The sequence below is a fragment of the Dasypus novemcinctus genome, chromosome 5, assembly GCF_030445035.2.
Source record: "Dasypus novemcinctus isolate mDasNov1 chromosome 5, mDasNov1.1.hap2, whole genome shotgun sequence".
NCBI classification, from domain to species: domain Eukaryota; kingdom Metazoa; phylum Chordata; class Mammalia; order Cingulata; family Dasypodidae; genus Dasypus; species Dasypus novemcinctus.
This window is the reverse complement of record NC_080677.1, coordinates 123,735,897-123,758,460: the sequence shown is the minus strand read 5'-3', so window position 1 is coordinate 123,758,460 and position 22,564 is coordinate 123,735,897. Positions and strand designations below refer to the sequence as shown.

Genomic DNA, 22,564 nt, shown 5'->3' with positions numbered 1-22,564 from the left:
CCTCAGGCCTCTCCCTCCCCACAAAACATCATCATAGAAGTAAAATCAGTGTATATGTTATGCAAAGTTGTGCAAAAGCAGATTCCCTGTAAACCTCTTCCCGCCCTCTTCCACCCTGAGTTTCAGTTCACCTTGGGTAGAAATTCAAGCGGTAGCCACTTTACAGTTTAGCTGTAATTTCTACAGCCATCCGTGGACCTCTTTATTTCAGTGATATAATAGGGAGGTTTACTTCCCAGCAAGAATATGACTGGGCGTGATTTCTTTATATTACCCCAGACCAAAATGTCAGTTCTCCTTCCTGTTGGGACGAGTCCCTCCCTGCGTGGCCGCGATTCTCCCCCGGCGCGAGGACGTGGGCTCGCGCTCACCACCAGGCGGCAACCCTGCAACTCAGACGCCAGCGGGGCTGTGGGGCCCGCGGTGGCTGGGGTTCTCGCGCGCCACACCCCAAGATCGGAGGCCCAAGGGGGCCGGATTTCACGCGGGGCCTCAACTGTCCCTCTGCCGTGGCTTCCGTTGTTGTTGGAGGCTTATTTGCCCCAAAACTGGTTGATTGGAGACAGCGTTTGCTTTTCTCACTTGTGACAGCAAGTTTGCAGAGCTCCCCCTTGCATCCCAGGATCCCTCAGAGGATCGGGAAATGCTGACTTCAGACTCGGTGAGAAGCAGGATAGGCACCCAGCAGGCGCTTCCGGGAGCCGCGCGGCGCCGCCCCAGGTGCGGTCTGCAGGGGAGGGACGCCGGGGGGAGGCTCCCGCGCCGCCCCCGCCCCGCCCTGCTCCGCCTGTGCGCCTCTGTACCCGGCGGCCCCCTGTCGCCCCTCCGCAGAGGCCCCGCTCCCCTGACCAACCCGAGGTGGCCCCGAGGACCAAAGCGTGAGTTCCCCCCCCCCCCCCCCGGGGGCGTCGGTGGGCGAAGCCGAGCGCCTGCGGGCGCAGGGGGCCCTTGGGTGCGCCCCAAGGTGACTGAAACATTCCCAAGGCCATTTCAGCAGTCGGGGTGTCCGTTTTCTCTTAGGATCTACGTTTTTATTTCGTTTTCGGTTTTGTTTTCAAACAGCTCTCTCTCCCCTCTCAGAACGTATGAGTCACGAATTTGGCAAAGATGCGGAGTGGCGTCCGCCCGCGATGCGTGCGCATTTAGTTAAAGCGTCATAGAACCGTAGGCTCAGCGTTCCGGTGACTATTACTCATCTCTTGAACTTTTTCTTTTTTTCCTGTAAAAATGGGGAAGCTCAGGGAAGTGGAACAATTCGCTTGTCATCTGAGAAGTAGTAAGTGTCAGAACTTGGACTCTGGTTTCCTGACCTCTCTCTCTCTCCACTGCCTTTTTCCACTCCTCAACCCTAAAACTGAGATCAGACATCCACATGCTATATGCTCCAGATGGATATCAGCTCCTTATTGGTCCCTTTTGTGAATTTCGTGAATAATACGAAGAACGTGGTAAATGGAAAGGGAAGGAAAAAGAAGAGAATGGAATTCTGCAGAAAATACAGGACATGCTCAGGGATGTCAAGGCTGGGGGAGGTTCATGGAGCAAAGTAGCAGGAAAAAGTCTGACGTTGCCAGCCGCTGGAGCCCTTGAAAACCATGGCACTGGATAAAACCTGAGGATTCTCAATGGAGAAGGGATGTAAATAGGGTCGCCTCAGGAAGGGAGTGGATAAGAATAAACCAGGTTGGTTTCATCCATGCTGAATGTTAACTAAGGTGACTGAAATTGAGATACAGTGAAAGAAGATGGGCAAAAGGTGGTGGTTGATGTGCGTGGAAACAGAAAAGAGGAAGGAGGTAAATGTGCCAAAGGTTTAGTATCCTAGTTTAGAATACCTCAAGAGCAAAGCCCTATGTAAGGACTCAATGCCTGGTAATTTGTCTGAGAAGTGATCCCAGAAAGCCAGAGTAAGGAAGTGAGGAGAAGGACAAGGAAGGAAGGCCAGTGAAGTGTGTGGTACTGAGCTGCTTACCACCACAGGCAGCTGGAGTACAATTCCTCTGGTGTTTTTCTAAAAAACTCTAGGATGCACCTCAGGGAGGACATCAGCTGTGACATGGAACTACTGACTCCCATCCTTCACGGGGTAAAGTTTACCTGGGGTGTCAGCTCACCTTTACCTCAGCACTGCCCCAGTGCAGGTGCTGAGGGCTCCCACTGCTCAGAGGCACAGGCCATCCCTGAAGTGAGAAGGCATGACAAGTACGGGGAAGTCCTCCATAACTGCCACTGAAGGTGGAGGTGAGGTGAGGGATTGAGGCATGGCGCACCAAGAGCATCTACTACACAACCCTTGCCATTGGGGGAACTTAGAAAGGGTAGTAAAAAGCCAAACACTCATATTTTCTCAGTGCTCCCCCGTTATGGCAGACATGATAAATTGGGAGTAATTTTCAACTCAGTTAAGGCTGTGATCACAAATCCAGCTTCTGAAGATCACCTGACCCTTTTATCCAGTATTAACTCTTTCCCATTAACTTAATTGGCCGTGATCTTCCTGGCCCTGCAGATCTAGCCCCTCTCTCACCCCACCTCAGTTTCTCCTCCTCCCTTGACCATTACTTTCTGTACTGGAGAGTAATTCTTTCTCTTTTTTTAATCATCCAGTTTCCTTCTTGGACTCTTCACAAGTACTTCCCTTTGCAGGAATGCTCTTCTGTGGTATTTCAGGTTTCAGCTGAAATGTCAGGCTTCAAGTTAAATGTCAGTTTCTTGTCTGTCCTGTCACCTGATCAAGAATAGTTTTCCAGTCACTCCAGTTGTACCACCATATTTTCTTTTCTTCATAGTAATTATTACTTGCTGTTGCGACCCGCGCAGCTGAACAGGTTCCTGAGGTGGGAGGAGTATAAGGCTGAGAAATGAAAGACACAAAATAGCGGGGGCCAGTAACCATGAGGAGCTCGCAACAACCTCAGGCACTTGGCTTCATCATGCACTTTATTATACCAGAAGGGCAAACAGCACATTCGGGGAGGTTTGCATTTCTAGGTTACTACAAATACAAAAGTTACTTTTCTGTTCATTAGCCCACAGATAACGCAGTTTCTACTTCTTATCCACACTCAGCATATTTAGTCCAGCGCATGACCTTGCCCAGTGGACACCTCCTATTTTATCTTCAAGACTCTCCCAGATGCACTTATGACCTATGCAGGTCATAGGCAGACATATGTAGGTTATAGGCAGACATATGCCATAAGCTTGCAGTCCAGGATTTGCAAAGTTAATATGATGCATGGCAGCTACCAATTGCCAAAGGTCTTGTTGAAGTATTTTAATCTCTGGCCATATCCCCACATTTCCCCCTTTTTGTTTTTGTAAAGTAATGCATACAGCTCTGGTGGTTTCTTGTTGTATTATTCCCCAGAAGGTTTTTATAGAGTGCATCTGAGGGCTCATCCTTCCCAAGAGCTGGAGGGATCTGATGTCAGTCATGGGAGTGAGCAGAAGGAACTTATGGGGGATGTCTATGAGCTGTTGGCAAGTAACAGGCAGCCGGAACTCCTGGGCTAGGCACCACAGGGTTTGGTACTCACGATGTTCTCCCTTTTGGTGGAGCCACTTTGCCTTTTCTCAGGTCTCAGTGGTAGGGCCCTGGATCTTCACAAAGGCATCAGCATCAACAGTCCTAAAAGGGATGTTAGAGGAGTGGGCAGGGACATGACAGACAGTCACCTGTTACTACTAGCAGGTATCCCAGATGTTTTTCTATAGATCTGAGGGTGATTTACAACAGTCCATCATTTCTGTCATGCTTTTAGTATTTGCAATCAGGCAGTATTCAGAGTGACCAGACACTACTGGGTTAAATCTTTTACTTTTAGCGGGGCTTCCCATACTGCACACAATTCCTTTTTTGTATTGTACTTTTGACCTCCTTTCAGAATTGTGATTAAAAACCAAGGGGTACTTGTTTAGAATTTTGTCTTTGCCACAAATCCCACCCAAAGCCAATACTGGTGCTGGCCACATCCAATTCACAGACTAAGTTCATGTCCACCTTTTCCCTCCCTTTTATTATTATTTAAAGCAGCTTGCTGGAGGTTTTCCTACTTCCATGAAGGACTTTTCCAAATTAGTACATACAATGGTTTTAATATTTGAGCTAACTGAGGGATGAAGGATTTTTAGTATTTTAACAATATTACAAATTCTATTAACATGAGAAAACATTGTACTTTATCAATTACAGCAGAGAGTATAGTTTTTGTCTTACCCAACCAAAGAACATTTAAGAATTTGTTAGAGCAGCAGGACCTTGCAGCCTGTCCCAATTGTTTGCCTATTTTAGGCACTTAACATAAGATACTGCAGTCTCAGATGTTTCTTTTAATTTTTGGAAAAAGGATTACTGGTTAAAGTAAAGTCATCAGTAGAGTTTCAGCCACAGATTCCTTCTAGGCAGCTAGGTGTTTTGCCACCAGGTCAGGACATATGTTTGGGCTATGCACATAGCCTTGGGGAAGCTCTACAAAAATCCATTGTTGGGTTTTCCACAGATAGGGGAATGTACGCTGGCTTGACTGTTTAAGAAGATACTAAAGAAAGTTTTAGCAAGTTTTAAAACAAAGTGATAGTGACACAGTTAGATATAAATTTTTTTGCAACAAACTAGCAGTGTTTGGGATTGCTGCATACTACTGTGTTGTTACTTTAATTGATAATTAAGAGGTTGTTCCAGTGACACACATTTTTTATAATAATAAATTATTATTATTAACCATATTATACTTTTGTTTAATATTATGCTGAAATATTGGTAAATTTATACACACTTAAGTATCCATATGAACCTTTTACTCATACAACTTTAATTAACAGATGGTTAAAAATCCTTTTAATTTTATAACACTTTTAAACACCTTTCATTCAACTTATAACATATTAAATGAACTCACCTATTATATCACCTTTTTTTTTTTTTTCAAGGTAAAAGAACAAATCTCTTATAATGAGTTTGAAATAAAAGGCCTCTTTTCAGGATTTGATTTTGAGAAAGCAGGTTTGAACATTATGTTTCTTTAAAAGAGATATGACCTTTTCTTCTTTGAATACCAAGGAAATGATAAGGTTAAAGCACAAGAAGCTATTTCAATAAGACAGACTTTCTTTGTATACTAATTATTCAGGATAAAAACTTTTTATAAATTTTTACTAAAACAGACTAATGATGAGAAACTTGGAAAAAGAACAAAATTTTAACTTTGCGTTAGTATACTACTTGATACTAAACCTTTTAAAACTTAATAGCTGGACCCATCAAATCTTACTTAACTTTAACCATAAAAATTTCTTTTCCACGAACCTTTTGCACATTCTGTATTTATTCAGATTCAGTCCCACATTTTACCTTTTCTTAATAACCAATCATTTTATTTTAGGACACAATTATTTTCTGTTTTCCTAATAATAAAAGCACATTTTATACATCCCACATACATAAGTTACCAGGCAAACTTCTTATAACATATAATTACCATCAACACTAAACAAACTTGTTAAAATAATGAACTTTTCTTCACTTTAAATACTTAGTAGCATGCAATATCAGAAACAGTCTTTTAGAAACAAGTTGGCAAGGGAGGCTGGCTGCCGACAAGTTTTTCTGTTATAAAATTACCTTTTATTATTATTATCAATTCAGGTTTTGTTTAATAATGACTTTCTGGAATTAGCCATTTAAATACCTTAATTTAAACAATGCTTCATTTAACTTCTTATAATTATTTATAACTATATAGACTATAATTATATTATTTTGAGACAAATTTTACTTCACATAACACATAATACATTCCCTTACTTAAAGTTACCACAATACCTTCCACAACTTGCCACATGCATTTAAATTCCATCCTGCATATGTTCATTTCCATTTTGAGTTTATGATAATTAGCCATTCTATTTTAGGACAAAACACACCTTTTAGAACAAACTTATTCAATTTCAGTCAGCATTCCACAAACCTTTTACCTTTTTAAATATTCATTTAAATTTTGCATTATTTTGTGAAGAAAAATAAACTATTCATTTCAATTTAGGCAAGAACAATTTTTTATAAAAGGACTCACAGTAATTTCGTTAATCAAGACTTAAAATTTTTATCATTATAGAGATCTTATTAACATTTAAACTTAAGTATTAACATAAGCGCTTATTTAATTTTTGGCCATTTGAATAGAGCTTTTTCAGAAATTTTTATTAATTTATATTACCATCCGGAGGTATAAAATATGCACTGACATTGAACAGACAAACCCAAAACAATTACAACACACCAACAGAAACATAAAGTTTACAATTTGACTCATAATTCTTAATTGTTTGGTTTAAGTTTCAAGTTCTCCATCATTTCACATCTTAGATTTTACTGCTTTTAAGATTTCTTTTGGAATTCATATTGCCTGTAACATGCAAGCTTGTTTTTGGAAACACTTTTATTAGTTATCAGCAACCAGTTAAAGTAACTTGAGCAGCATAAATGTAGTTAAGCTTTTTATTTAGCAGTATATACAGACCATTAACACACGTTTTTTGAATTACTATTCTTTAAGACTACACTGAGACTTGAAGTGCAGGGAGTAAACTATTGATTTAAAACCAAAAATCCCTTTTAACACCTTGATAAAAACTTGTCCTAATTTTATTATTTTGGTTACATAGGCCCAATCAGAATTAGCATGGAAACAAAACAGAACACCAATGTTGCCATGTTTTTCTCTTTTTCCAGCAGCTTAATTCTATTAACCCCCACTAACCCACAGCTACATTACCATGTAGACAGCAGGGGTTTGCAGAGTTGCTGCCAGAATAATTTCCTTATCTTAGTTAACACTTTAACAGAGAGTTTTCTTACAAGCCTGATTTCACTAACAAGGACTTTATTTAGCACTTTTGCCTCTGCGGGATGTTGTACTTCTTTCAAAGGCTCATAGGCTCCAGTGCCCATAAGCACATCCAAGGTAATAGCAATATTGTGAGCCTGATTACATTTAGCCAGAGCACTGCATTCCTTAAACTAATTACTTTAACAAATAGTGGCCTCCCATCAAGCAAGCTTTAGCTAAAACCATCCAATTTTTGGGACAAAGAGGATTTTGATTTACGAGTTCTATTAAGGAGAAAGTGAATGGAGCAGTGGGGCCATATGTGCTACAAACAGATTTCAATTCTTTTAACAACTTAAAAGGAATGGGTTCAAGCAGATGTATAGATTGGCCAGGATTATTGGGATCAGGGTGCTCTATGAGAGGAAAAAGAGTAAATTCAGAAATATCCTTATCCTCCACCCAGGTGGACCAGAGACCCCCTTGTACAGGAGATAGAACAGAGGGGGCCACAGCTACAGGAAACACTAGGGAAGGAGAACCCACGTTAGGGGGAAGGCACTGTTGACCAACAGAGGCGGTTTTCTGCAACACTTATTATCCTTTAAAGAGAAATGTGACAGCTGCCGCTGGATAACTATAGGGGAAGACTCTCAATTGTCTTCCTCACCTTTCCTTTCACTCTCTAGGTCTACTGGAGGAGCAGAAGTCTGTTGTAACAAAGTTTCCTTATCCTGCAGAGCACTTATTTTACCTTTACAAATTGGATCTAATGAATCATGAATCAAGGTCCACAAAGTAAAAGTAGTTACTGGGATATTACTCGGACCCTCAGTAGCATAGTGGTCTCTTAAGTCCTGACCCACCTTTTGCCAAATATCCCTATTAACTGTACCCTCCTCTGGAAACCAAGGACAAGTCTGCTGGACAAAATCTAAAAACTGTTCTTACTGTTGGGCGGTGACCTTGGATCCTCGGTCAGACAACAGTGCCTTTAACACTTGAATATACAAATTGTGTTAGGAAGAACTGTGATTCCCCATGCTTTACACCTGGCGCCTCTATCCCCCTCACTGGTTTCACTGCAGCCAACAACCTCCCCCAGGATAGGGCCTCACACCTGAATTGATTCCATGTTGCTCCTTTGTTGCTTCTTGTATGTACGATGTCGTAAAACAAGTGCACTCCTTGTATAATCCAAACTTCATGAAATGGGTGCACTCCTTCCTCCGTGCCTCAGGTCCCTGTTCAGAGCACCACTTGCTGCAACCCGTGCAGCTGAACAGGTTCCTGAGGTGGGAGGAGTGTGAGGCTGAGAAATGAAAGACACAAAATAGTGGGGCCAGGTGGACCATGAGGAACTTGCAACTACCTTAGACACTTGGCTTCATCACGCACTTTATATTATACCATAAGGGGAAACAGCACATTCGGGGAGGTTTGCATTTCTAGGTTACTACAAAAACAAAAGTTACTTTTCTGTTCATTAGCCCACAGATAACACAGTTTCTACTTTTTTTTTTTTTTCCCCAAGATTTATTTATTTATTTAATTCCCCCCCTCCCCTGGTTGTCTGTTTTCTGTGTCTATTTGCTGCGTCTTGTTGCTTTGTCCGCTTCTGTTGTCGTCAGCAGCACAGGAAGTGTGGGCGGCGCCATTCCTGGGCAGGCTGCACTTTCTTTTGCACTGGGCGGCTCTCCTTATGGGTGCACTCCTTGCACGTGGGGCTCCCCCACGCGGGGGACACCCCTGCGTGACACGGCACTCCTTGCGCGCATCAGCACTGCGCATGGTCAGCTCCACACGGGTCAAGGAGGCCCGGGGTTTGAACCGCGGACCTCCCATATGGTAGACGGACGCCCTAACCACTGGGCCAAAGTCCGTTTTCCCAGTTTCTACTTCTTATCCACACTGAGCATATTTAGTTCAGCACATGACCTTGCCCAGTGGACACCTCCTATTTTATCTCCAGACTCTCCAGGTACACTTTGTGTACATTCTCACTGTGACCTTAGAGCCTGCTTTGCAGGGCTCCCCACAACTTGCTTTTCAAAAATTTATCTGTTTATTTATCTTTCCCCCTCTAAAAATGTTAAATTCATAAAAGTGGGAACCTTGCCTGTTTTGTTCCTTGCTGTACTCCCAGTGCTAGAATGCTTGGCACACAGTGGGGAACCCAAAAACTGTTTTTTGAATGAATGCATTTATTTGTTTGGTTTTTCACTCATTTCTTCATCTTTGCTGACCAAACTAAGTCTTTGCTTTTCTCTGCAGTAGCCGATAGAGCCATGGCAACCATTCCCTCTGCTGCTTTCGAGGCCCTCATGGATGGAGTGACAAGCTGGGATATCCCCAAAGGCCCCGTCCCTTGTGAACTCCTTCTTATTGGAGAGGCTGCCCTCCCAGTGATGGTGAATGACAAAGGCCAGGTTCTCATTGCTGCCTCTTCCTATGGCCAAGGTCGCCTGGTGATTGTCTCCCATGAGGGTTACCTGATGGATGCTGGGTTGGCTCGATTTCTTCTCAATGCAGTCAGCTGGCTCTGTTCCTCCCCCGGGGCTCCAATTGGAGTGCACCCATCCCTGGCATCACTCATAAACATCCTTCAGGACTTGGGAGTAGAAGCACAGATTGGGGCAGAACCCGGTGACCCCCTGGGAGTTTACTGCATCAATGCCTACAATGATACCATGACTGCAAAGCTGATCCAGTTTGTGAAGCGTGGAGGGGGCTTGCTCATCGGGGGCCAAGCCTGGTATTGGGCCAGTCAGCACAGCCGTGACACGGTGCTGTCCAGGTTCCCTGGGAACCAGGTGACAAGTGTGGCTGGAGTGTACTTCACTGACACCTATGGGGAAACAGGCCGATTCAAAGTCTCTAAAAAGGTGCCCAAGATCCCCCTTCAAGTCAGGTAAGTGTCTGTTGTCCTGTTAGGGATCTGATTCATGTTAAACAATGGATTTTATTCCCCTGTTCAGTGAACTTCCATTTTAATTCAAGTTATTTTCCATTAAATTTTAGAATTGCCACAAAGCAAAAACAGGATAACTAAACACTAAGACACAGCAAGAGCTGGGTCCTCAGTGCCACCCCCTTCTATGGCCAAAGCAACAGTCTGCTTAATAGAAAAGCTAGCTTTATTTACCCTTCTATCTCCTAGTGTTTAGTGACTGGAACATAGAGTCTTACTGATATGGCTGAAATAAACGAAAGATACTTTATTTGTGTGAACACCTACTATTGCCAGGCAGCATTCTGGCACTCACTATATAGCAGAGATCAAAGCAGACAAAGTCCTGCTCTCAGAAAGCTTAGATTCTAGCAGAGAAAATAAGCAATTAAGGAAACAAGTAAATAAAGCAGGATAAGTAGAGTGATAGGGAGTGTAGTGAAAGCTATTTTATTTAGGGGAGTCAGGGAAGGTATATCAGTGAGGGTCTAGTCAGATTTAAGTGGTACAGTATTTCAAACAGAAGGAATTTAATAGAGTTACACAGGTAACGTAAGAACTAAAAACAAACAGGAGACAGTAAAGAACTCAGGATATTAGCAATAGCAGGACCAGCAGAGGGAGATGATGATGTTACTAGAGCCCAGACACTGGCCACCTAGAAACTGGAGCCCAGCTTGACTGGTCCAGCAGCAGTTGGGACCACAGATGAAGGGGCTGACTGGCTAGAGACACAGCCTGAAGCAGAGAGACACATACCTTAGCTTTTTTCTTCCTCCCTCTCTCTCTTCCTCCCTCCCTTTCTTCTTTTCTTTCTTTCCTCTGTCTTTTATCACTGCCTCCCAGTGGCAGAACTGACTAGAAGCCAAGAAGCAAGGGGCCCCCCCAAAATATAGTTCCTGTAACACAGAGCAGGGCAGAGTAGAAAGGGACCATCTTGGAAGGCTTTTTTGGTAAGGTAACAATTGAAGAGAGACCTGAAGGAAGTGAAGTGTGGACCATGTAGGTACCTGTTGTCTTAGTTTCCTAGGGCTTCTTAACAAAGTTCCACAAATTAGGTGGCTTAAAACAACAAATTTAGTATCTCAAACTTCTGGAGGTTACAATTCTGAAATCAAGGTGTCAGCAGGGCCGTACTCTCCCCGAAACCTATAGGGGAGAGTTCTTACTTGCCTTTTCTAGCTTCTGTTTTTTCTGGCATTCCTTGGCATTGCTTGGTTTTGATGCATTGCTCCAGTCTCTGTCTTCACATGGCCTTATCCCTGCATCTGTGCTCTTCTTATAGGAGGACATCAGTTGTAGTGGATTAGGGTCCCATCATAATGCCTTGTGTCCTCATCTTATACATTTGCTACAACCCTATTTCCAAATAAGGTCACATTCACAGGGACCGGTGTTATAGGACTTCAGCCTATTTTATGGGGGGCACAATTTAAACCATAACATCTGTGATAAGAGGATTCTCTCACAGAGCAAGGAGCAAAGGTGAAAACCTAAAGTAGAAGCCCCCTTGGCATGTTCCAGGAGCATCATGGAGGCCATTGTGATTGGAGCTGAGTAAATGATAGATCCTAGAGTGATAGGAAGTGAAGTCATCTATGGTTCTTGGATAGAACTTTAGATCTTATTCATAAAAAGATGGGAAGACATTTTTTTTTAAATAGAATATTGACATGATGTGACATATATGAAAAGGAACCCACTCACTGATAGTAGAGAATCATATATAGGTAGCAAGGGTTGAAGCTGGAGTCCAATCAAGAGGCTACTCCAATAGACAAACAGAGCTGATGGTGAATTTGACAAGGGTGGAAGCAATGCAGCTAGTGAGTAAAGGTTGGATTTTGGATACACTTTGAATGTAGAACCTAAAAACCTTGGCCGATGGACTGAATATAGAGTGGGGAAAAGGGATCAAGATTTTTGGTCTGAATGACTTAAAGACAGTTCTTCCCAAGTATTGGGCTGTGAAAGACTATGAGAAGACAGATTAGAGGAGATTAAGAGTTTAATTTAGGGTATTTTGGGTTTGAGATAACTTTTGAATTAGTGACTAATTGTGATTGGCCACATGTAACAGAAGCTTTACTGTAGTGGCTTAACCACACAGTTTATTTTTCTCATGTACTGCAAGTAGGTAGCACAGGCCCATAGCAGTGACTCCGTGGTGTCCAAGGCACTCTCCCTTCCTCCCTCCCTCTTTCCCCCTTCCTCTCTCTCTGCTTCCTTTTCTCCCTCTAACCTTCTCTCCTTCTGCCTCTGTTTCTCTCTTGTTCTTATCTGGGTGTATTGCTTTTATCCTTATGGTTACAATTACAAGATGGCCACTGCTACTTTAGGCACTATTAATTAAGCCCAGGTGTATTAGTCAGCCAAAAGGGTTATGATGCAAAATACCAGAAATTGGTTGGTTTTTAAAAAGGGTATTTATTTGGGGTACAAGCTTACAGATACGAGGCCATAAAGCATAAGTTACTTCCTTTACCAAAGTCTATTTCCACATGTTGGAGCAAGATGGCTGCCAATGTCTGTGAGGGTTCAGGCTTCCTGGGTTCCTCCCACCATCAGGCTTCTTTTTCCTGAGCACAGGTTTCTCTCTTTCTGGGGCTTGCTTCTATTTCCTCTGTGAGCTTAATTCCTGGGACTCGAGCTTAATTCCTGGGACTCCAGCTTAAGGCTTCAGCATCAAACTCCAACATCAAAAACCACCAACTCTTGTCCTTTGCCATGCCTTTTATCTGTGAGTCCCCACCCATCAAAGGGTGAGGACTCAATGCCCTACTGGCAAAAGAGGTTTACATAATCACTTAATCAAGTAAACCTATGAATCCAGTATAATCTAATATGCCCAGAGGAGAAGATCAGTTTACAAACATAATCCAATATTTCTTTTTGGAATCTATCAATAATATCAAACTCCTACACTCCACCCTCTGAATTCCAAAAAGACATTCCAATATTTTTTTAAAAAACCCTTAAATCAGTAACAATGCAAGTACTAAATCATATCACAATCAATTTTAAGAAATACAGTTTTTTCTAGAGGCAAATCCCACCTGGATATAGACCTCTGAAATTACAAAACAATTTATCTGCCTCCAATATACAAATGGACAGTAAAAGGGTAAACATTTTCATTACAATAAGGAGAAAATGGGAAGGAAACATGAGTCATGGGTCCTCTACAGTTTAGTAAATCTACAGGGTATCCTCCATTCAGTTTCAAAGTCTGAGAGTCATTCTTAAGATGATAGTTTCTTCTCCTTGGGACCTTATGGTCCATAGGCTTGCCCAGTGTCCATTTTCTTGGTTCCACCCTCATCAAGCATCTAGGTGTTGACCAAACTCCAGACATCTCCCTCCAAGAGTGTTGGGGTGATTGCCATACATTACCCAATTTTTGGGTTAGAGTCTTAAACCCTCTCGTACAGTGATGTGAAGACAATATTCCCCTTAACCTTTGGCATACAGGCTCAACCCCTCAGAGCAACGAGTTGACCACCTGACCTTCCATAACCTTTGGGGGAGAGGTCCACCACTCGCAGACTGTGGGGTGCTGATCCTAACTGCCCTAATCCTTGGGGAATGTGCTCCACCCTCTCTATTCCCTGCAGCAGCAAAACTCTCCCAGAACATCAGACAGGAACATCCACCCTCTTCACCTGCTGGGGCAAACTCTGTACACATGGTTAGGGTTCTTCTCTTGGCCCAGAGTGATGCCTTAATTCCAGATCTCAGTTTCCATGGTTTCCTCTTGAAGTCATTTCCCCTTCACTCTCTCCTTTCGATGTCCCTTTTATTCCAGGCTGACATCGGTTTTGTTCATATAGCTCTCTCAAAAATTGTGTTGGTTAGCATTCAGGAAGCAGGGGTCCAAGTCATCAGACAGTAAGACTTTCCACAAGTCTTTCTGACATAACTGCATCTTCAATCCTGATTTATAAATTTCAAGTTTAGTTAAGTCCTTCAGTGGGGCACTTTTATCTGGGAGCTTGATTTCCAGGGGCTTGGCATTTCCAGAATCAATTTCTGTTTTCTTTGTGCCTGACAGTTCAGTCCTCAGCATATCTCTTTTGTCTAGCATTTTGCTATAAGCTGCAAGCAGAAGCTATGCCACATTCTCTAGGTTTACTTTGGAAATTTCTTCAGCAAATGCCCAAGCTTGCCATTTTCAAATTTTGCCTTCCATGCAACACCAGGAGTTAATCTTGCTACGTTCTCTACAACTTTAAAACACAGATCGCCTTTCCTCCAGTTTCCAATAATAGTTTCATCATTTACTCCTAAGGCATCATAAAAGTCTCTTTAGCATCCATATTGCTATCAGCAGTCTCTCCAAAGCAATCTAGGCCTTTTCCATCAAGCATCTCACAATTCCTCAAAAAAAATACACCTTACCCATTTATAATACCGTTCCAGCTTTTCAGTAATTACAAAAGCACTTCCTCACTCCTCGGTACCAAATTTTGTATTAGTCAGCCAAAAGGGTGCTGATGCAAAATACCAGACATTGGTTGGTTTTTATAAAGGGTATTTATTTATAGGAGCTTACAGATACCAGGCCATAAAGCTTAAGTTACTTCCCTTACCAAAGTCTATGTCCATGTGTTGGAACAAGATGGCTGCAAACATCTGTGAGGGTTCAGGCTTCCTGGGTTCCTCCCTCCCTCAGGCTTCTTTTTCCTGGGCTCAGGGTTCCTCTCTTTCTGGCGCTTGCTTCTGTTTCCTCTGTGAGCTTAATTCCTGGGACTCCAGCTTAAGGCTTCAGCATCAAACTCCAACATGAAAACACCAACATCAAAAACCTCAACTCTAGGGAAGAGGACTTGGCCCAGTGGATAGGGCATCCGCCTACCACATGAGATGTCCGCGGTTCAAACCCCAGGCCTCCTTGACCCAAGAGGAGCTGGCCCATGCGCAGTGCTGATGCACACAAGGAGTGCCGTGCCACGCAGGGGTATCCCCCGCATAGGGGAGCCCTATGCACAAGGAGTGTGCCCCATAAGGAGAGCCGCCCAGCATGAAAGTGCAGCCTGCCCAAGAATGGCCCCCCACACACAGACAGCTGACACAGCAAGATAACACAACAAAAAGAAACACAGATTCCCGGTGCTGCTGATAAGAATAGAAGCTGTCACAGAAGAACACACAGCGAATGGACAGAGAGAACAGACAACTGGAGGGTGAGAGAAATAAATAAAAAATAAATAAATCTTAAAAAAAACACAAAAATCCCTCAACTTTTATCTGTGAGTCCCCACTTACCAAAGGGGTAATCCAATATATGAATCCAATATAATCTCATATGCCCAGAGGAAAAGATTAGTTTACAAACATAATCCAATATTCCTTTTTGGAATTCATCAATAATGTCAAACTGCTACATCAGGCAAGAATAAGCCAGAAGGATCAGACCTGCTCTGTCCCTTTTAGTTTGGAAAATAAAATTGCCCTAATAATTTGGAAAACGTTTTTGGAAGCCTTAACCATTAGATTTCCACTTATATTAATTGGATAGAACTAGGTTACATGCCCAACCCTAGATGCTAGGGAGTCTGAGTCACTGATTATTTTTAAATAGGCATTTGCCTGTCTGAAGAAATCAGGATTTTTGCTAGCAAGGAAGAAGGGAAGTACACAGTACCCTGAACCCTCAGGCCTGAGCACTGACACACTTGAAATTCTTTCCCAACCAAGAAGGCTGAGGAGGTGATATGATCTCAGAGACTGTAGGATGGATCATATTCACTCCAACTTGTCTTTGAATTTAATACTAAGGGACCAACAGGTTAAATACCATCAGCTAATTCCTCTTAATTGCCCCAGCAAATTTCTTCACTTTTCTTCATCTACACCTAAATTTCTTATTTCTGCTGCCAAATCTGAGGTATATTTTGTTTGATTTTTTTAACTTTAACTTATGGGAAATAAAGATATGCAAAAGTAGAGAGAATACTATGGTGAACCCTCATCCAGCCCAAATAGCAGTCAACTCATAGCCAATCTTATTTTATCTATAGTCCCACCTTTCCCCAGATTTTTTAAAGCAAATGGCCGACATCATGTCATTTCATCTATATTTCAATATGTATCAATATGTATCTTTAAAGATAGGGACTCTTTTAAAAGCATAACCACAATGTGCCTAAAAGGATTATCATACCTAAAAGACTTAATAATTCCTTAATGTCATCAATCATTTCCATAATTGTCATAATTTTTTTCAAAGTTTGTTAGAATTTCTATTTAAATGAAGTCCAGATATATTGATTGCTGGGTATGACTTGTGTATGTCTTGTAATATTTAAATTTCCATTCCAACACTTCTTCTTTCTTACAGTATTTAAAAAACAAAACAAAAAACAGGTCCTTTGTCCTGTAGCATGCCCTCAAGATTGAATTTTGCTGACTTCATCCCTGTGGTGTCACAGTATATTCCTTTGTTCCCTGTATTTTCCAAAAATTGGGAGTTAGATCTCAGTCCTAGGGCAGGGATTGGTGAACTGTGGCCTGCAGGCCAGCCACCTGTTTCATAAATAAAGTTTTAGTGGAACACAGTCATGCCTATTTATTTACATATTGTCTGTGGTTGTTTTAGTATTGCAGTGGCAGTGTTGGCTAGTTTCAAAAGCTCGTGGATATTGGTCTATGAACCTAAAATGTTTTTTTTCTGGGCTTTAAGAAAAAGTTTGCCAGTCCTTGATTTAGAAGCTTGATCAGATTCAGTTTGAATTCTTTTTCTTTACTTTATAGGCAATAGCTTATGCTTTCATAGGATAGTTTATAATATCTGATTTTTCTCTCTTACTGTGATGTTTGCAGTCATTGACAATCATTGTCTAGCCCTGCATTCATGTACTCATCAGCTGTTTTTAAATGATTACTTTAAAATTCTAGCATCTCTTTTATTATTTGGACTACTTCTATATAAAAAATTTCCCTTCATCAACTATTTGCTTATCTTGTGGTGTAGTTTATATAGGAAAGGCAGGACAAATGCTTGATTCTCCCCGCACCACCCACCACCCCATCTTTTTAACCAGTTTTCAAAATATTGAGTTGGTTCCTTTGTATCTTCCAAAGGTCACCAATGAGTTTTAATCTTTTTTAGTGTCATTATGAACTGATGGTTTGAAACATACAATGTATTTCAATCCATACAATGTATTTCAATCCATTACAGTTATCTTTATTGAACTTAAAATTGCCCTATATTTGATTATGTGAGCATAATTGAGTTAACTTGTGAATCTTTTTCACCCAATCTTAGTAGGCTTCCTTGCTTCAGGATAGTAACACATAAAACCGACAAACAAAAAACTTCCTTGCTTTTTAGTATTACAAGATATTGCAAAGTTTCATACCTTCCCTGCCCCAGACCTAGGATCAGCATTTCTCCAAGGAACAGTTATTTCTTTTAGCCAGGAAATGGTATTTAGAAACCACAATATGGGTCCTAGAAGTGTTCATTGCTTTTGGGTTGATCACTGTTTCTAGGGCTCTTGAGTGGGCACAGCTAAGAAATAGGTACTTTTTTCAAAGATAAGCACATCATGTGTTCATACTGATACTTTGAATTCAGGGCTACATAATTTTACTTAGTTTTATCGTTCTTTATTCTCCTTTTCTCCCCCATAATGAAAAATTACCATTCTCTAAGACACTAATATAATTACTAATTTGCTTTAGCCCACAATACACACTCAACAGTTGTAAAATACCAATAGCAGTACTTTTACCAACAATATGTTTACTGTAACAGTTAAAGATTATTTTTAGTTCTTTCTGTCCTGTGATATATTTCATTAATTATGTTAAAAGGTAAATTAACATCTTTTATAAAAAAACTTAGAATAGTTCTTTTCTTTGTGGTCATACCAATAAGTGAGTGTACATGTAGGCTCATTTTGCTTTTGATTTTTAGAATTCCATTTGTAATTTAATTTTGCTTTATAATTTGGTAAATATTATGTAGATAAATAGTAAAATTTTAAGAAATCTATATTCTTTCCCTATCCCCTTAGTATAATTCCCTCCTTCCCTTTATGTGTAACCTTTCTTTAAAAAAAATTATGATTTATCTTTCTGTTGTTAGCAAACACACACATACACATATGTACACACAAATATTAGTGTCCTTTTCTTTCATAAATAAGGCAATAACATACTACATACATTTTTCTCTACCTTGCTTTTCCTACTTACTACTTCATGCATGTGGGTCCAAAGTATTATTAAGGGATGCAGTATATCCTCTTTTATATTCCAATGCATGGAGGTAACAGAGTTTTTCAATTACTAATAGAAATTTGACCATATTTGGCTATTAAAATTTGTTTCAGTGAATACCTTTGTGCATATGTTTTTTCATATTTTTGTCATATCACTGGAATTGGTGTTGTTGAGTCAAAGGGCACATGCGTATGTAATTTTACTAGTTAAGGCATTACCAAATTCCCTTTGGTACAGGTTGAGGATAGCAGACTCTGAGAATAGATTAGTGTGCAAGAAGTTTATTAGGGAGTGCTCTCAAGATCAATTCCACAGGGGTAAGAAAAGGAAAAGGATTGGGCAGAAAGAGAACTTGGATTATGAAGCAAAGATTTAATAACAAGTGTTATGAAGCAAAGATTTAATAACAAATGTTATGAACAGTATTTTCATTATCAGGTGAACTGCTGGAAGAAATCTGAAGTCTATACTCATATGATTAATGCAGTCTTGTGAATGCCCAGATAATACTATATGAAAATAATTTTTCTACATTGCTGGTTTTCATTATTTCTAAAACGTGTATTGAAAAAACAATATGACATTAAAGTATTTGAGCATTTGTGGTTTCCCATAGTGTACCCATCGTACTTTTTACCTTTATACATCTTGCATAGTCATACATCATTTTTGCTAGTTGTGATTACATACAACTATTTTGTATTCTGCTGAAAACTTTTTCATGTTTTATTAAATCTTCTAAATAAAAGTTTTAGTCACAATATATTAGACATAAATTTTTAACTGTTTCCTTTTAATTGAATACTTTGGTATTTTCTAGCTTGGTTATTTTGAGGAGGGTGGGCTCTAATTAATACAGCCACCATTTTTATACCTTTAAAGTATTTTAGAAATCTCCTTTAATGCAAAGACTATAAAGTAGTCTATCCTGGTTTAAAAGTTGGTCACATTTTTAGTCACCACCAACATTGTTGAGTAACAAGAGCCAGAACTTTGGAGTCTGGCACACCTGAGTTCTATATCCTGAATCTATTTCAGTCTCCTCGCCTGAGCCAATAATTACCTCATTAGGTTCTGGTAAGAAATAAGTGAGGTAAGAGAAGTAATCCATGAACTTGTTACAGTTCAAATGTATCCTCTCTCTTTATTTTTCCAATTATTCAAGCCTTCATCTTCTTACTAACACAAAGTCTAATACTGATTGTCCATCAGGGCTTCCAGCCATCCAGATTATTCCCAAACTCCTACAGTGTGCTTATTCTAAAGTTGATAGTTTTGTTACCAAATTCCAGAACAAGGGAAGAACTGCAAAGGGTCAGCATTCTAGCAGCCTCATTTGACTTTTTTCCTGACATTAGTTTCTATGTTGAACTTGGTCCCAAAGAGTCTAATAAACATTTGTTGCTTGTTTTGATGGTGCCCTTGCTGTCCCAGAGAGCCACACAGGACATCAATGTGCCTCTTATTTGGGCTTAACACACACTGCTTGCTGAGCTGAGTCTCAGAGGCTCCTAGCCCCTGCCAAAAACTGAGCTGGAGCTGACCAACCCCTTGAAATCTCAACTCTGAGAAGGCCCTTATATATATGTCTTTATTTATTTTTTTAATGTTACATTCAAAAAATATGAGGTCCCCATATACCCCCCACCCCCTTCATCCCACTCCTCCCCCCATAACAACAATCTCCTCCATCATCATGAGACAATTATTGCATTTGGTGAATACATCTCTGAGCACTGCTGCACTTCATGGTCAATGGTCCACACCATAGCCCACAGTCTCCCACAGTCCACCCAGTGGGCCATGGGAGGACATACAATGTCCAGTAACTGTACCCACAGCACCACCCAGGACAACTCCAAGTACCCAAAATGCCCCCATATCACATCTCTTCCTCCCACTCCCTACACCCAGCAGCCACCATGGCCACTTTCTCTACACCAATGTCACATTTTCTTCAATTACTAATCACAATAGTTCATGAATAGAATATCAGTAAGTCCATTCTAATCCATACTCTATTCCTCCATCCTGTAGACCCTGGAATGGTTGTGTCCACTCCACATCTATATCAGGAGGTGGCTTAGATTCCACATGGATGCTGGATGCAATTCTGCTTTCAGTTGTAGGCACTCTTGGCTCCCTGGTGTGGTGGTTGACCTTCTTCACCTCCATGTTAGCTGAGTGGGATAAGTCCAATAAACCAGAGTGTAGGAGTTGCAAGTCTGTTGGGGCTCAGGGCCTGGCTATCACATGGTCAGTCCAGAGATTCAGGTTCCCTGGGTATACACTAAACCCCAGTGCTAACTACAGATCCAGTAAAAGTAACAGGAGAGGCTTGTGAACAAAGATCACATCTGAGTCCAGCTCCATCACACAGAAACACAAACTCCACAGTAGGGCCAACTGACATGGCACTGAACTCCATCTGCCATGACCCTAGAACCTGTGGGTCTCTGTAGCCCTCAGAAGAACCAATACCTGAGGTTGTATATACTTTATCAGTCTCTGGGACTCTGCTGAAGTGTGCGTAAGGGCAACCCCTCTGATAACCTCCTGGCTCTTTTTGGAGACTCATAGCCATATAAACTCATTTGTCCTTTCCATTTCCCCCTTTGATACAGGTCAAAAAGCATTTTTAATTCCTGGTATTATATGTAGACTGAGATATTCTGCTGGTCCGAGTTGACCCTTTTATTCAGGGTCATTTTCTAGTTACACTATCAGCTGGTACTTGGTAGTAATCCCTCAGCTCCAGGGAGGCTCATCCCTGGGAGTCTTGTCCCACACTGGGGGGAAGGCAACACTTTCACATGCTGAGTTTGGCTTCGAGATTGGCCACATCTGAGCAAGACAGAGGCTCTCAGGAGGTAACTCTTAGGCACCCTGCAGCTCTAGGCCTTGTTCTTATTTCAGGTGCACAGGCTCACAAGCATAGTCATTAGTATCAAGGGCTCATTGTTGGACCTTCCTTCTTTTTTGGTCTTTTCCATTGCACTTGGGGGATTGTTGCTATTCCTTAAGGGAATGTGATAGAGTTCCCCTGGCTAGGAACTCAGCACTCCCTCAGTTGTTGTTTTTAATTGTAACCACTATGAAAATATCCAACCATTTTTGTGTACCCTGGATATATGCCCTGGAGAACTCCCTGCCAACCATGTGTCCCCTGTCAATAACATCCCACACCAGTATTTTTCCCTTGCCATTGTTGAACCTCTTTGTGATCCAAAACTTCTTCAAAAATGAAGAGAAGGCCCTTATATTGCACCCAGGTCTCCAGCTCAGATTTCTCCCTCCTTCATGTGATCTTCCCTTTGAGGTTTTCGGTGAGCTTACCTACTAACAAAGCTTGGTCCAAACCCTTGGACTAACCCAGCGGGTTCTCTAACTCTGCTGGAAAGCCCTGGAGCTCCTTATGGGATTTGCTTTCCTGCCCCATTCCGTGCATGGTGTGCCAATGCAAGGGGCAGTCCCTATAAACAACAGGTCCTCTCACATCCTGTCCCTAAGGGCAAGAGCTGACTGCACACCTATGTTTTCATAAATGAGAAGGGCCCTCCAGTTACTTTACTTTAATATTCAAAATCATAGTAGAACCAGGAAAAAAGAAGTTTTAGAATTGGAATATAGGGAATGCTCACTACACAACAGAGTTGACTGTACAGATGATGGAAAAACCAAAAGGCCAGATGGGGGAATGGTGTTTGGAGAGGATCCAGAAAATAAGAACAAGTCTCTACAATCCTTAGGCTGGGGGTGGAGTGGGCTTGGGGATAAAGGGAGGAGATAACATAACCAGAACCCAGCAACCACTTCCAAAAGCTGGAGGCATGGTGAACATTTTCAAACCTACCTAGCTGGCCCCTGCTCTTTAATGTAACTTCCCTTCAAAAAGTGCAGGTGTGCAGTGACCATCATTTACAGTGTGCTGAGGACAGCGTGAAAGCAGTAATTAGTACATAGCAGCACTTAGACCCTTTTTTATCTCCAGGGGATTTATTTCTTCAGTTGATATTGCAAGAAGTTCAAGTAAGAGTCACACTTTGCTCAGGCCTTCAACCTTTCATGGCAGAAGGTCAACCAATACTTTTTCAGTTAAAGCTTTTAAAATATTTTAAATTGCATTTGCTTCAAGGAATCTATAATCTTTTTTCTTAGCCATAGTTGTATATTGAAGTGATGAATCCCCACTGTGGTGAAGAAACTCTTATTTCAGTATTTCCTGCAATTTTATTTCATTTTCTTATTCATCAGTTAAGTAAAATTAAATGTAAAGGTTTTTATTTTAAAAATTAGCAAGTGCGTCATGATTCCATATTTTATCCTTCTACCTTATTTATCTGTCTGTCTTTCTATATGTGCTTATAGAAGTCTGGTTATTACTAAGGAGTGATATTTTGAATGGGTTTTATTTCACTTTTACTTGTATTGCTTAAATGATTAATAATCTGCATTTATCATTTTTACTAAAACACTCTCCTTACTTCCCATTCTGTTGCTCTAAAGTTACGGTATAACTTAAATTTAAAAAGCAGAACACTCCAGCTGTCAT

At 41.1% G+C, this 22,564-nt stretch overlaps 1 protein-coding gene across 3 annotated transcripts in view; it reads left to right on the top strand.

Moving 5' to 3' along the window:
* Positions 1–411: 411 nt before the first annotated feature.
* Positions 412–22,564, top strand: part of LOC101411739 (TRPM8 channel-associated factor 2-like) — a 36,332-nt gene continuing 14,179 nt past the window's right edge. The window contains exons 1-3 of one of the 3 annotated variants that reach the window (XM_071215325.1): positions 786–878; positions 1,063–1,683; positions 9,105–9,741. In XM_071215325.1, coding sequence (XP_071071426.1) covers positions 9,119–9,741 — 623 coding nt within the window. In that variant the 5' untranslated portion in view covers positions 786–878; positions 1,063–1,683; positions 9,105–9,118. Of the gene's footprint in view, positions 662–773; positions 879–1,062; positions 1,684–9,104; positions 9,742–22,564 lie in introns of those variants that run through there. The other 2 variants (XM_058297508.2, XM_058297509.2) reach the window with 2 other exon arrangements.